Source organism: Anser anser, assembly GCF_964211835.1.
Source record: "Anser anser genome assembly, chromosome: 3".
NCBI classification, from domain to species: Eukaryota; Metazoa; Chordata; class Aves; order Anseriformes; family Anatidae; genus Anser; species Anser anser.
The window spans coordinates 95,011,254-95,029,328 of NC_139722.1; the positions used below are offsets into that span (position 1 = coordinate 95,011,254).

The 18,075-nt window shown below is 36.8% G+C and overlaps 1 protein-coding gene across 1 annotated transcript in view; it reads left to right on the forward strand.

Annotated features, from left to right (window-relative positions):
- THADA (THADA armadillo repeat containing) overlaps nucleotides 1-18,075 on the forward strand; it is a 175,029-nt gene that overhangs the window by 44,406 nt on the left and 112,548 nt on the right. Inside the window, exons 27-28 of the mRNA XM_083829105.1 lie at nucleotides 12,076-12,165; nucleotides 13,589-13,720. Coding sequence (XP_083685231.1) covers nucleotides 12,076-12,165; nucleotides 13,589-13,720 — 222 coding nt within the window. The remainder of the gene's footprint in view (nucleotides 1-12,075; nucleotides 12,166-13,588; nucleotides 13,721-18,075) is intronic.

Consider the following 18,075-nt stretch of genomic DNA (forward strand, 5'->3'; position numbering starts at 1 on the left):
TTGGATTGCCTTAGTGCTGCTTCCACAGCGGCTGAAATGTTGGGTCCGTGACTGGGAGTTTTCAGGAGTTGTCTGAGCCGATTAAATGCCCCTGCTCTGTACTTTGCTTCTAGCTCCTTCTGCACCACACTTTGCAGCCTGTCCCCTCCTTGCCACCTTGGCTGTTCCAGTGAACAGTGATTGCTTGCAAAGTAGTCATTCAGGATTTGGGACATGGAATTGTCTTGTGAGGGGGTTGTTTTGTTTAAAAAAAAAATAAATAAAAGGAAAGAAAACTTTCCCTTTTCTGTCTGCCAAAAATAGGCCACATATATTTTGCTCAGGTTTTTTGTTTTTAATGCTCAGGCTCTTTTTTATTGACTTTGACAGATTTAGAAGACTTAATCTCAGAGCTGTCTCAAGAAAACATGCAAAAGTTCAGGCTGAATCAGATAACCATGCTGGCTTTCGCTGATTAACAGCTCAATAACAATATGCTTGTTTAAACACAATTTTGAACAAGCTTCCTATTCTGAAGTGCCTTTGTAATAGGAATAATGATGATAAGGTGATATTAACTTGTAAATTTGAGATAAAATTTGTGAAAGTTTTATGTAGAAACAGATGCAAATTGAGAACAAGCTCCTAAAGAAATATGTCCCCCTCTTTGCTCCCCCTCCCCTTGTTACTACTTCAGTTATTCTATTTGTTTCACTACTCTAAAATCCCTTGCAGCAGAAAAAAATAACTGTTCTCCTTGAGGTTGAGGATGTCCCTAAATGATTTCTGCTGATTATAGGAGTGCAAGGCATGTATTTGTCTGAAATATGGAAAATCTGCAGAACCATTTTTACTTCAAGGTTCTGTTTTGTATACACAGAGTCAAAAAACACCCAAATCCCAGCCAAATCTTTAGGACCTAAACACACACTTATAGTATTGTGCATGTGCAACTATGTGTCCATGCTCTCCTCACCAGGGAGGAACTTCATAATGTGCTGTCTTAAGTTAGAGCCTGAATATGGTAAAGCAACCTGAATGAAAGTTTGTCCAAAGTTAATGCTGGCCTGAGGTAACCTAATCCATTCGTTTCAAATGAATGAATTAGGGGCATAATGCTTCTACCAAGTGAGTAAAATGTTTTCAATGGAACAAAAATTACTGCAAGCCTAACCGCATGAGTCGACAATGCAGTTTCTGTTGTAGTGATAAAAATTTTCATTAATATGAATTGATACAATTATTCTATTTTGTTCCATGCATAACGTATACGTCAGTTATTCATGACCTTCACCATACTAAGTGATAAGCAGCTATTCTTCACAGAATATTCCCATATAGAGATGAACAGTGTGGGTTGTTTGGAGGTAAAATTTACAATGCTAAATTTGTGGCAGGAGATTAAAGATAATAGCTACATAGGCAGTGATTGTACAGAACTATTAGAGGCTTTCTAGAGATACATAGATAATACTTCTGTGTATATACACACACACACCTGTACATACTCATGCAAATACCATTCAAGCTTCAGAAAAATAATTCTCAAATTATTTATTATAAATGTTTTATTTTTAACTGTTTATATGGCTTTACATATATTTATACATATATATATATATCAAAATTGGGTGTTGATAAATATCCTGATACAGGTACCAGGTTGTATATGTGATGTTGGATTTAGTTGATGTTCCCTATTTTTATTGTGAGCCCATTGTGCATTTATTTCTGTTGCTGGTACAACAATAGTGCTTTTGGAAAAAGACTTGCTAGTTATTTTAGTAAACTGTGTGTTGCATAATTACTCCTCTCAGTCACACTTTTCCTGAAGTATTTGTTCTGCACAGGTGCTCTTTCCGTACCTGATTACACAAAGGGTATAATAAATAGCAAAACAAGAGGTATAAAGAAACTTGTACTTAAGAGATCAAAGCAAACCAGGCCATGCAGTCCTTTGGAAATCTTGGCTAGCTCTCTTGTAAATAAAAGTGCTTCTAAAGCAGAAGGTATTTAACTACTGTATTTATATAGGCTTTGATTGACAGTTCAGTTATTAACCTCATAAAAACACAGCAACGTAAACTAGTAAGAATGTTTATTCTAGCACTTCTATCTGGAGGAAAATGAAAACCAAGATATAGTGGCATATTCTTAGTTCCTTTTAAGTATTTATTTTAGGGCTGTGCAGCATAAAAGAATGTTTTTTCAAGTCAGTGAACTTAAACTATTTTGCTCACTGTTCTGGGATTTAGGTATTTTTAATTCTTTATAAAACAAATGTTAAATTTATTGTAGTTAGAGTCACTGCATCTTTATTGAAGGTGCAAAACCAAAATCTTTATGATGATTCTTCTATCCCCTTCATAGTATTTTTCATCTCACGTGGGGTAAAAATTAAACCTATTGGTTTCTGTAACTAATTTGATAAGGTTACAGGATTGTTGGCACTTAGTGTCGCTGAAGAGGCATCCTGTATCATGTTAGGTCTAGAAAAACAAGTATGCAGTAATATTTTATATCCTTGTTCTTGGGTTTATTAGCTGATATATTGCACCGTTTTTTTAGAATTATTTTTTTCCAGCTTCATTGTGTCTCTCCAGACTTCTGTCCAAAACTACATGGCTATTTTTTCTTCTACAGAAGCCCTAAAATTCTCTTAGGCATGTGAAAAGTTTGTTTTAAAGTACTTTCTCCTGAGAAAATATGTAATTTCAGAAATTTAAGTCTTAGGTAAGTTCCTTAAAAAAAAATTTATCCCAAGTGCAACTCTGGACATCTATATAAAATCTTTATTTCTAAAGGATCTTTTGTGTTGCTGTTGTATTTCGCTCTTAGTAGGAGTGGTGATGAGTCTCTGGATGTCATTCAGAGGAACTGCTAATCAAGAGCTTTCATAAGTATATACTCTTTCTGTATTAAACTATTTTAAATGGTGATTTGTATTTCATATCAAGCTGGTATTTAAAATATTACAGTGTACGTTGTGCTGAACTTAAGACCAAATTACTAGCACTTTTTGAAAAATGGGTAAATTTCAAGAATCTTTTTCTTAGCAGGAGCTAATGTTTGCTGAAATTGCAGTAGCTAGTGATGGGGGCTATAAATACAGGAAGATGAGAAGACTGATCTGATAAGAAGACATGCTTAAAGCCATGGTGCTGGAGTGGAATGTATTTGGTGGAATCGTGGAAACATGGACTAGAAGGGGGCTACTTGATTCCCGTTCAAAGTCTGACTCTAAGCAGCAGCAGATCAGGTCAGCAGCGGCTTTGGATGAGTTGAAGACCTCCAATGTGGAAATTTCACAACCGCTCTGTGTGACATGCTGCAGCTCTGCTTTACCTGTCTAAGTGCAGATTTTTTTCTTGTTGCCCAATTTAAAACTCCCGAGCTGTGATTTGTGACCATGGGTCCTTTCTATACTATCTGCAACTACCTCCTCTCTGTCAGATGGAGCAAACCTGGCTCCTTCAGCTTCTCACAGAGCATGTGCTCTAGAGCCTGTCCATCAGAGCAGCTGTTTGCTGGACCCCTCCTGTTTTTTCTAATCTCCTCTGAGTGTGGCAACCCAAAATTGGATGGAGGATTCCATGTGCAGCCTCAGCGTGCCAAGTAGAGGAGGACAGTAACTTCCCTTGATCTGCTGCCACATTCATCCTAATGAACACAGGCCAGTATGCGGTTTGCCTGTTTGCCATGAGAACGTGCTATTGGCTCACACTGAGCTTGGCATCCACTGTAACCCCAGGGTTCTTTGCTGCGGGGCTGTTACTGTGCCAGCTGGTTTTCAGCCTGTGCTGATGCTTGGGGTTATTCAGCCCAGGTGCAAAACTTTGTCTTTCTCCTTGTTGAACTGCACGACGTTTCTCTTGGCCCAAACCTCAAGTTTCTCAAGGTCTGTCTAGACTGAACTTCTACTGTTTGGTCTTTGATCCATTCCCCCTAATTCAGTGTTGTCCACAGATTTGCAGAGGGTGTTTTCTATGTCATTAACCAAGTTGTTGATAAAAATGTTGAAGCATGTAGGGGCCCCATTGTTGACCCATGGAGTATTTTACTGGTTACCGGCCTACAAGCAAGCACTGAGCCACTGATAACTGCCCATTGTATTCCATGTATGTACTTCCTCAGCTTCCAAATGGGAAAGCTGTGAGAAACTGAACCTGGTTTAGTGTTTTCCAGTCCATTTTAAAATTTGCTGCCATAATAAATATGAAGTTTAACTGCTTTCCCTATGAAATACGAAGGAACAGATTCCAAAGGTGGTTTTAAAATTAAAAGAACTGTTTTATCAATTGTCACAAATCTGCTTGAGTTCCATCTACTTGAGTACTCATCAGACTCTTGGATGCTCTCTGCATTTACAGATGAATTTCTTTAGGTGGGTTTCTGTCAGTTATTTTTTTTATGGATGTGAGACTCTGAAACCTGGCAAGTTTAGATTCTTTTCAATGGCATGTACGCTCCCTTCCCAAACTCCATTTATAGTGCTTGGCCTGGAATTTGCGGATTACCTCCATGGCTGACCATAATGCAGTCATTTTAGGGTAAATTTAAGATTCTGCTCCCTCTTTCCTCAAGTGAAACATGCTAGTGCAATCCTTTTGGAGGCTTTTTTTGGTTTTGATGTTTTAAGGAGGTGTGAGCCACCTGTTTGTCTGTTGAGAAACACACTGCAGACTTCAATTTTCTTTAAAAAGAAAGGAGTAAAATACAAGCACGTTTCTAAGGGTATTTGCTGTGTGCCTGAAACTCCTGTAAAGAAGTTTAAGAAATTCTTCCGTGCTCTTCCAGTGTGCATGTATGCATTTTGGAATCTGCTTGCATATAGTCTTAGTCTGGCTGATGACAGGAAGGGTAGGATTTGAGAAAACAACTCGGCACCGGTTGAACTGCATGTTTAAGCAAGGATTGGAATTTCCATGTGGATCAGCATGGCACAAAATCATAGGAACACATGACAGTAAGGGTCCTGCGGGAGCATTGACTGCGTTCTTCTAATAACCAGGCTTGCTATACTGTTTCTTTCATGAACTGATCAGGTCTCATCTGAGAAACAATTTGCTCTTTCCCACTATTCCTGCGGGAAGACTCCGGGAATGCCCTCTTCCCAAGCAAGACTTCTCAAGAATCTTGCTGCTTTGATCATTAGGAACTTAACTTGCAGCCTATATTTATTCATGGCCATTTAATACTCATTTGTTCTTATGCCAGCATTGTTCTTTATTTCAAATAATTATTTTCTCTCCTGGTGCTTCCCTTGAGGTGTTTGTGGATGTCAGTCATATATTCCTTATATGTTAATTTTGCCAGACAAAACAAGCTGAGGTCTTTAAATCTCCTCTCAAAAATTTGTTTTCTATTCCCTTGGTCATGCGAGCAGCTTTTTTAAGCATCTCACGTAGCTAGAAATTAGTTCTGATGTGTTCAAGTACATCCTACTTCATAGTTGCAGAGTGGCATTAATATTTCCACGTCCATGCTGACTGGATCAGAACTGATGTGTTACAGAATCACTCTTTCCCTTTTTCTTCCTCTTCTTGATGAGGGATCTGAGATACCAAGCGGTACAAGCTTGGATCCTTTTGCTGTTTCCAGGCGATGAGGTCCAAGTTGTAACACGTTTTTAATTAGTCCTCATACACCTCATACATGCAATCTTTCTGTCTTCCATTAATTTCATGTCTTTTTATTGTTCCAGTCCTCAAGGATACCTAAATTCTTTTGTTTCATAGTGTTTTAATCTTCCCTCTCTACAGACAGAATTTTGTTTTCATTGATGGATTTTCATTGGCACTGTCTTATTTCGTTTACTGTAGTCTTCAATTAACAGTATTGGCCCCTACAATGGATTAGGTCCAGCTTCAAACATGTTCTTCTGGGTCTTTTTTAAGCCTTCTCTAGTTCCTGCTCTAACTTAACTGTTTTATCTAATAGCTTACCCTAGTTGCAGTGTGTCATATATCTTGCTGTCACTTATGTAGATTATACTTACAGTTTAGTCTGTTAAACCAAAGCTGTAGCTCCACTGTGTACCTCATGTAAATATTATGTAAATTTTTCCTCAGGCTACTTCTTGCTGTTTCCTTTTTTTTTTTTTTTTTTTTCCCTCCATTTATTTATTGTTTGTTTGTTTGTTTTTAACTGTGAAGGAAGGATATGAGAACTGAATCTCTGCCCAGAGCTGTTGGAGCTTCCACACTTTTTCCTTTTAAGCAAATTTTGAATAACATGTTTGCAGATTTGAAACATTTCATGTTGATATAACATTCAGGATATATATATGGTATATGCTATATATATATGTTATATATGATATAACAACATGTTGATATAACATTCAGGAGGCTTGTATTAGCAGAACCTTTTCATTTCCTTTGGCTAGGAAAATGATTATCTGCCTTGAGTAAGGTATGGGTTACGTTGACACAATTTGGTTACAAATATTTCTGCATGTTGCACTTCATTCCCCTTTATCTTATTTCCTTCTCTTTTTTTTTTCAAGTTTATTTTTTCCCTAAATTTCTGTATATTCTTGTGGCCAGGATAAAGGTCTGTAGTTTTCAGAATCATTCTTCCCACCAGCACTTGGAAATAACCTAAAATGTTATATATTTGCTTTCCCTGTTGTATAATACTATTCTGTCTTGGTATGGTTTAAAATTCACCATAGAGGTTATCCTTTGAGTTGGTTGTGGTAAATTCTTGAATTTTGCTTCCCCTTCAGTTAGGATAACTTCTGTTTTCTGTACCTTATAACCTTCAGTTGTCCTGTCATGAAATGAAGCTGTCAGGTTCTTCAGTGATACTTAGGGAGCAAACACTTCATTTAACTCTTAGAGTATGTATAGGTGAACTGGCTTTGGTCTTTAGCATAACCCTGTTATAAAATAATGTCATCCATTCTTACTTGGTGTTCTTATATAGTTGAAGAAAATGCTTTCTATTTATTTTTTTATTTTATTCTGAATAAATCTTTGTTAATAGGGAAGTAAATTTTTTATATTTCAGCGGATCTACTTTCTTAATAAATGATAAAGAACAAGACATTAGCAACATTTTTATTCAAAATGAACACCAAAGACCCTTGCTGCCCTAAGAAGATTTGTAATTTCTAAATCTCAGCAGTGCTAAAATGAAATACGAACAGATTTACTGCAAATGTTCTTTAACATGTCAGTTACTAAAAGCAGGATACAAGGTTATAGAGCCTTTAGTTCTTCAGAAAAATAAATGAAAGAACAGAAGCAGGTAATCTCTGACACATGTCACAGTAAAATGATATGTATGCCCCAGTGTCACAGCAGAACTTTAATCTAGAGTATTCCCTTAAGTGTACAGCACAGCTTAGAAAAGAACATTGCAACATGCACATTTTTATTCTCGAATGGTTTCTGAAATGCAGTTAAGCATGTGAATTATTGTGGATAAAGATAGAATACTTAATTAGAAAGAAACTACGTATATAAATGCAGATACGAACCTTTGCATTATACAGTGTTAAGTCACTACTCAGACAAATAACGTGATATCTCCGGTCATTATACAGTTTTTCATAGCGTTTACGAATTTGGTTCTGGAAGTCTGATGATATGCTTATGATTGTCTTCATAAGCAAAGCAGATAAAATGAAAACTTGCACATACATGATTTTTATCTTACTGCAAGCCCCCCAAGATTCTACTCTAAAAAGTCATAAAAGAAAAAAAAAAAGTGTGTATATATATGTGTGTGTGTGTATATAAATATATATATATATATATAAAAGTCCAGGGGCGATTGAATAGAAGAGCTAATGACAATCAAGAATATAATAAAGGCTTCTAGTCTAGGAAAAAGCATTTTTTTTCATTTTTCCTATGAAACAGTAGCAAAGCTGTAAATTATACTCTTGTTCCTACGAAACAGTAGCAAAGCTGTAAATTATACTCTTGTTCATGGTTTAAAAGGGACTTTTCCCTAAAGTTTTTTAGATTTGCAATCTGTTTTCAGTTACATCTTCTGTTTTAAATTTTACTACTAGAGCTAGTAGTTGATTTTTGTTAATTTAGCTGCGACTCGCTGTTATCTTCCAAGTGCTTCTGCTAGGAATCAGATTCTGTCCTTCGTTGCATCCTGTGCCTTCAAAGTAACTTTTTGCCAATTTATATGAACCCTGTATGTACTCTGAAACTCCTTTGTTGCTGTCATCCTCATCATCTTTCCCTCCTGAATAGACTCTGGATCAGACAAAGGTGAGAAAGAGTTACCATTTCTAACTGTGAGTCAAAACTAAGTGTAACTTGATTCTTTGTGGTGTGATACAGGAGACGCCTCTGTAGGACTGTTTTGTAATGCAGATCTCTTCAGGTGGGAAACCTGAGTGACAGCAGGCAAGAAACGCATGTACATCTCCCTTTCTACCTAAATCCTCTTCATCAGTCTTTCTTCTGAAAAATGCTAAACATGATTGCTGTCTCTAGCAATCAGAATTGAACGTGTTGTGAAGGGATGGTAGTCTAAATTCTCACCTGCCCTTTCTGCTGAATTGCTTGCATGTGACCAAGTATTCACCTTGTTAAACTGAAGTATCTGAGGCATAGGCATATTCCTTCCTACTTGTATACAAAAGTATTTTGTATTTACATGGTTTTAAAAATTATTTTTTTGCAAGTCATTTTAGGAAGAGTCTTTCCATTATTTATCTCTGAGCATTTTGATTTTAACCACTGTTTTAACTGTATACTTGGATGACATTTTACACTGGGGAGTAGGGATTTATTGTAAGCATTGTCAGCCCACTGATAATCTTTCTGTTTCATTACACTGCTTCCTATTTCAGTAAGTAACCTTCAACCAATCCATTGTTTAGATCTCGGTAATCCCATTTGAAATTGTGAAATTGTGCTACTTTTGGGTTACTACCAGGAAAAAAGAAAATACTACTAGAGAGCCTATGATACCGTCAAAAGATGAGCTCTGATGCAATATAAAATGATTTCAGCTGGACATGAGAGACATATTAGTGTCTTAAGGCTCTTCATAATTCTCCTATAAACATGTTTTAGGGTGGGTAGCTTTAAAATCTTGTAATCTGCAAACTATTGATTTTAAGGATTTAACTATGGGTGGTTATAACATCAAAAATATTTTTGAACTGTGTTTTTGACTAACAGAAAGAATTTATAGTTTTCTGTACTTACAACTTAAATCTATCATTCTTTGTCAGATATAATTTAGAAAAGGAGGACAAAGTTTGTTCCATGAGAACCGCTAACTGATTTTTTGATTTGTTTCAGTCAAGATTTGGTTGGTATACTCCTTTATAAATGGGCGTATCAAGTACTTATCTCCTTTTAAAGATACAGATAAGTTATTACTTGCGAAATCTTAACTTGTATCTGTGCGTGTGTACACATGCACGAGTCTGTTTATATCACCAACATGCATGACCCAAACATTAAAATGCTGGTGTTCACTTTTCAAAGCAACATACTTCTGATGAAACAGAAATTAGGTATCTCAGTGTCACGGATGTTTTTGACAATCTGAGCCATTGCATTTTCTGTTGTTGTTCAGTCTCAGTTACTGTACACAGTCACTTGTGTGTGCTTAATAATGCGTGCACGTTTCCAGGAACAGCAAGCATGGTCAGTAATCAAATATGAGACAACTAAATACCTCTGTGTTTTACTCACTCTAGCTGGTTTGCTTTCTGTTGATTCTTCAGTTACAAATCTACAAATCTCCCCGCCTTGACATTCCCAGGCACTGGATTCACACTGAAGTCAGCGCTCTGTGTTTTTCAGAGTACCTTTTCATTTTGCAGCAGTTCTGCTAACCCGGAGTCTTTCTCATTTCCTCTCTGAAACAAGATGATCTTAAAACGATTGCTGGACATTCAGGCTGCTCGTAGGCAGTTGTCTCTCTCTCTTTTTTTTTTTTTTTGAAAGTGCCTTTGGGCATCTTTTCTGCAGATACCTACTGATTAATGGTTTTGATTAGACTATCTTCTCCCCTCATGTAACCTGTGGAACAGGGAGAGGTTATGTAAGTTGCCCAGTGCAGTATGTTTGCTTTCTCTGCCAAAAAGGTTCATGAAACTACACTACTACACTAATTACAAAGAATTTTAGGGCTGCGTTTGTAAGAATATTCACTTCCGTATTTAGTATTGATTCAAATTTGGTTACTGAATTTTTAACATAGAGAAAATGGGCCTGTTCAAAAATAATTGCTGTGTGAGATGCTCCTTGCATGCAGTCTTCTCTTAAGCCTCTAACCAGTGGCCATATGTTCCATAGGAAACTTAGCCTACTTTCTGCTTCTGCCTGATGCACTGTATAGTACAAGAGGTGGAGATGTTAATGCATTTTTTATTGACTTTTTTTTTTTAGTACAGGGTTTTTAATGTTTTACATCTTACTGAGTTTTCATATGTAATGCCATGAGCTTTTTGACCTCATATTTTTATGTAGCTCTTGTTTTGAGCTGTTTGGCTTTTTTTGTCTTCAGCTTGCTATGTAACGTATGTATGGAAAACTTGAAGTTGTTTTGAAGAAGCCGTTCAATGAGCTGCAAAAGTAAAGTTTTGAAATCTGACTATGGGACATTAGGAGAATTTGGTGGCTGGCAGACATTGTCTGTGAGAAGAAAGTACATGTGTGTTTCCTGTTTGAATAACCACAGATTATCAGTATTGGTGTGTTAAACCATCCTCATTAGTACTTCAGTTTAAGTTCGTTCACAGTTGGAATGTTTTCATCCACATTTTTAACTTAATTTTTTTTTTGTAGTCCTAATAGCTATTGCAGACTCCTTAGTCATGCTTTTAGTTGCAGCATTTCAGTGTACTGCTTGTACGTGCCTAGAGGAAGCTTCCTGTATGTATCTTTTTGTTTGAGGATTTGTTTCCATCTGGCAATTTGTTTTTTTTTGCTGTATTTATTTTGTGGCCTGTGGCTAAGGCTGAGTGCTGGAAGAAGCTTTGCTGATAATTGTCACGTGCTGATTTACTCTTGTTTTTGCGTGCTTATTTTTACAAACATTTAGTCCTGCCATTTTACCATGTTGTTTTGTAGACCTGGATCTGTTTGCTAGTTTAAAGCCTTGCATTGGAGTCATGCTAAAATGCACTTAATTATCCTAGTTGATCGCGTGGCAAGCAAACTCTGTAGCTAGCTTTTTTGTTGTAAATGTTTGGCCTTTTATTTGTTTTTGAAGGAACTCAGTTTCATCTGCATAGCACATACATCTAATTAGAACTTCCCTAACCTATCAGTTCAGTCGTTCCTGCTTAAAAGATGCTAAATGTCTTCCTACAAACCATGACGTTGTCCTCTATCTGGTCAGAAGGCTATAAAGCAAACAAATGCAGAAGACTTCTCCTTACTCTTTTTATCTTGGGTTGATTTGCTGTTGTGGCTTGAACTCTGCTGACTTACTAGTTCTGGCTAGTAGTGAGTTGATAGGTATCGGTGCTTTGTTCTGTTTTGAATGTGGTGGTTACGGCTGTGCAAGGGAGCCTGTGGCCTGGAAACGTCACCCCTGCCACGCGCTGGAGGCAGCACTGTGAAGGGGGCTAATGGAAGGTCAGCCGTGTCTGCTGCTGTGTTTTGCACATGGGATTATTATTCTGAAATACTTTTCGGTATCAATAAAATATGACTATCTATTAGTGAATGTATATTGCATACACTTTGTTAGCTGTTTAGTACATGGCCTATATACTAAAGCAAATGCAGTCTTCTCTTGGTCAACCAGTATGTTAAAATGGTGCCAGAATTTAAGATGCTGTGTCTTTTATTTTTAGCATGATTAAGGGGCTAAACTCTGTTTGTTTGTTTTTTCCCTGAAAGGCCTGAACAGCTCAACAAAGTGCTAGCATGCACACATACAGGCAGAGTTACTGGAATTGGATAAATGATGATGTATTGTCTATTTTATTTTTATGAAAACATTGTGTCTTGTTTGAAGGGAGTTCATTGTGAGTGCATGGTTCTTCTGGTTCTGAGTTCACTGTAGCATCAGAAATCTACTAAGTAAACCGGTATTTTGAGTGTAACTAATCACTGCAGAATGCTAACTGTAACTCTTCTTCATTCTCTTCTGCAGAATGACAGGAAGGGAGTTTTTCTCTCGATTTCCAAGTCTTTATCCTTTCCTTCTCAAGCAGTTGGAGGTTGTAGCCAACACTTCAAACAGGTAAGATGATATCTCTGAAAGCTTTACAATAGTAAAGTGCAATGTCAAGTTTAAACTGAGTTGTCACATATACCATAATGCTGCTATTTTCATCATTGTTCTTGAAGTTATGTAGTTCTTCTAGTGCTTTTCTAAGCCATTTTCCTATAACTTGCACATTGTAGTGAGGCTCTGGAATATGAAGTGTGATTGAGTCATTAGTAGCAGCTTTTATTCCTCCCTGTAGTTGCTGCATTCCTAGGATCAGATGTTAAAGGAGGCATATTTTTCAGGGCAGGACAGAAACTGGTTGTTCAACTGTCTCGTTTTTAATGAGACTTTCTAATATGTTTAAATGATAGAAGGTCATAGGCCTAGTGTGACCCTGAGCGACCGCTTTCTGGACTGTGACACACCGCCTTTGTGGAAGGTCCTTGATCTTTTTTTACTGAGTCCACAAATGGTGGCTGAGAGCTCCAGTTTGATCAATGCAGATGACACAGTTAGGGATGACGCTGATGCTGTTACTCCCAGGTTCATGAACTTTTAAAGTAAACCAGTACTGCCTTTGTTTTTTCTTAAAATGTTATGGTATAAACTGTGGAAGTTCAGCGGCTGATTTAGAGGAGAGCTTCAGCTGTCTGTTTAATGGGCCTGTGGTGAATAGTTGGGAAGAAGAAGTTTTGACAGTCATTGCGTGTTGTGCAGTCCCTGCTCTAGTGCATGTATCCCATGCAGCAGTCTGCTTTACCTGATAGTTTGAAGGGTGACAGTGTCATCGCTAGAAAATTTTGGAAGTCCTTACACTGAAAAAGATGGAAAGCTGTTGCCTGAGATACTGTCCTTGAATGCTTTTTTCAGTGCAAATTAAAGCTTGCCTTTTTTTTTCTTCATTAACTACATAAGGAGTTGTTGATTTTTTTTTTTTTTCTATTTGGATTTCTGGTTGTTTTTACAGTATGAATAGTAGCCACTTGCTGTTGATGACAAGAGCTATTCTTTAATCCAGCCAGCTATTTACCAAATGCACGTTTCTTTCCCAAATGAGAGAGACTCTTTTTTTTGTTGTTGGTTTAAACCATCTTTTTGTAACTCAGCTTTCTCAGTTGCTCAGCTCTTGGAGAAACATTACCTGTTCTGGTGTTTAATGTTACTTCAAAGCAAGGGCAGCTCGCCATTGTTACAGATAAAGGAGGCTTGGGACAATGTAGGATAGGAAAGGCAGCACAGCCTTAAGTTGCCTTCATAAAGGAGTCCTCAGTGGTGCCCTAGATCTGATGCCATGTTTGATCCTAGCAAGGTTTGCACATCTTGCCATGGTCTGCCTAGTGTACCTTCTTGAACCAGAAATGCTGAAGAGTACTGTGTGTGTGGAAGAGTCTCAAGACCAGCATGAAGGATGATACTTCTTTCACCAAATGCTTCTTCCTACTTTTTTCTTTAGTGAAGCTGAAGAGCTGAAAATCCATCCAAGTTTGTTCCTTTTGCTTTTAATCCTGGGAAAGCTGTATCCATCTCCAATGGATGGCACTTACTCAGCACTTAGCATGGCACCATTTGTACCATTTATTATCAGGTAAGATGGATCTCTGGTAGTTTTTCATATAATGGGAATTCTTTGTAGAATCTCTGTGTGTGTTTGCTTTTTTAATGAAATGCCTTTTTTAAGCTTCTCTTCAGCTTTAAGCTTTCTTAAAGGAAAAACACTGGTATTGATTGGTTGTATTTTCATTTCTTATTAAGTCTTGTTTGAGGGGAATGGAAAGAATTTCAGCTCATGCAAGCCATTGTGTGACTTGTTCATAAATTTTCATCTGCAAAAACTTGATTGCTGCCAGAGAGAGGGTAGATGTAAACTGATGAGCTTGACTGGCTTTGTAAAACAAATCTTGCATTGCTAAACTCTTGATTGATTTTTCAGTCCTGCAGAATGGTTGTTGGTAACTCATAAATTGTCAGTAGCTTATAAACTCACTCATATCTTTTGTAGATGCGTGTGTGCGCATATCTAGCTCCATATCCACCTATTTGTATGTACTTACATAGCTGTATAGAGGTAGACTTATCCTATATCTAATATATTTCTAAGATGACTTTACCAGTTTTATACAGCGTAACTTTCCTTTATATGGTGGTTATATTGAAAGACTCAACAGATATTTTTGCTTTTCTATATGATGCTGATGTGAGATAGGGTGCCTGATAAGGGGACAGGGCTGTGGTGGGTGAGGGAAAATAAGCATAATCGCTATTTGAGAGGAAGTCTTGCTATACTTGGGAAAGCTTCAGAGCAGTAGGCTGAGAAAGTTCTATGTCAGATCTTGTTCCTTCAGAGATAAAGTTGCTTCTACCCTAAGATCTTCTGATTTTTATTTTAAACTGATATATTTATGTTAGAAAAAAAAAAATAACAGCCTGCTTATTCTTCCCTGTAAATGTGATGTATCTCTTGCTTCTTATGATGTTTATCTGGAATTCTCAAGAGTAAATAATTTTTTAAGTAAAAACTCTTTAGTGTTTTTAAATGCACTGTGTTTAGCCATTTAAAAGTTTGTTTGTTTTTTTGCCACATTAAAATCTGAAATGATTCTTGGAGAAACATTTAAATCTGTATTTGTTGGTTATGTTCGTTAACCAACGTTGTCTTTTTGCCTTTGTTACTACACCAGAGAAAGCTTATTTATTAGTTTTATTTTTCAGTAGAATGTTTCGGCATAGTTTCCAATGTCAGTAATAGATTTACCTTTGATAATCTTCCGGTTACATCTTTGCGGTTTTGTCTTTTTGTTTTACCTGCTACTTTTAGCAAGGTCTGTACACCAGCAAAGTAAGTCTTTGACAGTGGTCACAATTACTTCTTGTGGTTATTTAAATCCTTTCAGAAGATGTGGAGAGAAAAACCCAACAAAACCTTTACAAGAAGAACCTGAAACATTTAAGACATTGGGCTTATCCTCCTTTAACCACTGTTAGTGACTGTGTTCCTAAAGAGGAGTGGTGTGGTACAGAACGATGTTTTCTGCATTTGCTTTCCTTTGAATGTGTCAGTAAGCACTCTGGATTCTAGTATAAGCCTAAAATAAAATGCATATATATATTGCAGACAGCAAATTGTATTTGAGTACACACACGTGGGTTTCTCTTGGGTTACCTAGCAAAACGTTGGCATTTTTTATGGTTGCCAGGGGACAATACTTTTGGATTTGCATGGCGGTAGAATGCATTTAGGAGATAGCTTGATGTGATATTACTGACTGCATTTCCATGTACAGCTCTTCTGCCTTTGTTCTGTGAATACCATGATTATCTTCAGTTCACTCTGCATTAGTTGGAGTGAATACCAGGGATTTACCTGGTAAAGATAAATATCTTGCTGTTTTCCCTTCTATTCTGCTTGTGATCTTCCTTTCTACAGGAGCAGATGAACTAAAATATTTTTTCCTAGTCACTTGGTTGTTCTTTAGAAGGCAGTAATGAAGATGGCCGTGAAGTAGTCACTTGGGATCAAAGAGACAGCCTGATGCCAAAGGCCATGTTCATCAAGACATTAAATTGTATGTATTAACCATCGCTTCGAATTGCTCAATACAGAATTGTATTATATAACATCTATGTATACATATAATTACATGGTAGCCCATTATAACACTTAATTACCACAGTTTATTGTGAGATTTTTAGATTTTTCTTGCTGTTGACACTGTCAAGGATAGATCCCGCTTACGCGGCAGGGAGAGAGGAAGGGTGGCTTTAACCCATCACTGATTTTCAGACTCTTTCTAGGGTTCGACCTGCAATCAAATGGCATTCATTTGTTGCTCTCAGAGGATGAGCAGAATAGGTAGTTTGCAAGCAAGTGAGCAGTTCTCCGAGCAAAACGGAGTTTAGGAGGAAGATCTGTAATTAGGCTTTGAACAGTCTCTCTTAAGCCTGAGTGGAATTTTCCATCCAGTGGGAGTAGAGTTGTGGTTGCTCTGACCGTGCTGAGGTGAATTGCACAATATGAGTAGGATTAAATGCTACAAGGACAAATCTCAATCTCCATGAACATGCTTGCTACTCCCTGTTGAACTAGGGCATTTGATTGCCTTTCTGCAGTTTTATTAAAATCTGTGTTTTTCCCTTCCCCCATGCAGATGTTTTATTTGGAAGGGAACACTATGATTCATAACTTATTACCTCAAGTTTTTTTTTCTTTTTTAAAAGCTAGATAGGTCTGCTTTACTGATTACTTTCTAAGATGAAGGAATGTACAGAATGTTTTTGATTAACAGGGGAGGTAATCGGGAGGTAATGTTTTAAGTATGAAAAAGAAACATAACCTCCCTTTCTCCTCCCCTAGCCCCTTTCAAAAACCTGTAATCTCTTCTGAATGATCCAAATTTGAGTTACCTTATGCCCTCTTGTACCGTAGCATTGCCAATGTGTTTGTTTAGTGTTAAATGTTCTGGACTGAATCATCTGAAGGAGTAAATGGGTATTGCTATATTGACTTGGATACTTTTCAGTAATTGAAGTCTAGTCCTTTCTAGGAGCATGACTTTGAAATCATTTAAGCAGTTAAAAAAAAAAACACTAGCTTTAAAATCTTAAACTCGGTATAAGGTGGTTGGTTGGTTTGTTTTGTGTTAAAAACAAAACACAGCCTCTTTGGGTTTGTGTCTGGTGTTCCCTTGAACAAAACCATTTTTAATGTTTTTTTTGTTTTGTTTTGTTTTGTGGAATTTGGCCAGTAAAATTGTGTCAAATAGACAGATTTCAAGGCAGTATTACTTCTAGGTATATGTTGTTGCAAGTCATTGAAGAAACTCTGAGAAAAATTTAAATAGAATTGTGAACATCTTTCCATGAAATTAAAGTAGTTATGAAATAGACACAGCTTTCTTGTGGAAAATTTTATAATTTGCATCTTTCTGTAAAACAGAGGAATTGCTTTCAAAAATCCCTTGATATTGTCTTTAATCAGGGACCAGGGATAGATAATAGTGGAAAGTGCTAGCCATTTATTGCTGTTCTCTTCCTCCTTCCATCCAACAGCCTTAACTGATGGCGTTTTTTGTTTGTTTGTTTGTTTTTAACTTGGTACTACTCCTGTGAGCTTGTCATTAATAGACAAGGATAATTACTGTAACACAGTTAATGATACTAGGATGCAAGGAAAGCAAAATTGCATATGATGAAGAAAAAGTTTTTGGCCCTGTTGCCATAAGTCTCTCCTAAAAGATAAGTTTGAGAAGGACAGGAGATCAGTGCATCAGCTGTGAACACACTGCTGGCTCAAATTTTTCAAACTTGGGAAGAAAAGCAAAATACAATAATAATAATGAAAAAAATCCTAGGGGGCGCGATTCCACATAAGTCTTTAGTCCATACATATCATGTAGTACTCTAGGTTTTATTCAGTGCATAAATACCTTAAGTTTTGTTGACTTCTGGTTAAATCATTTCTTAACAGATGCCAGTCCAGGCTAATAAGCAGGGTATAGAAGATTTTTCTTACAATTTAAAAGCAAAATAGGGGTTTCTGTTATAAAAGATTGTACTCATTCAGTGAAGTCAGAGTGGTTCACTGTGCAAAGTACAGGTTATATATTTGTCCTGTACAAAACACTGTTCAGAGATTAAGTATCATCAGACACCAGTATTTTAAAAATGCTTTTATTCAAAATACTAAGTTCTAATAGAAATAAGAACTTGAATTTTGATCTATTATCACTAATTTTCTTTTGCAGTTCTTATTGGCCAAAGGGAATCAGTTTATCTTGGCAAATACTTGCTTGAAATATAAAAATAGTATTGCAGTTGCACTCTGCTTGAACAGAGTACAAAGGGCCGTTTTCAGCAGTTTTCAGATTAGTGAAGTATTTAAGATCTTTCCCATGTAATGAAGCAACCTAAAGATGTTAAATAATACTATATTATTTAACTGCC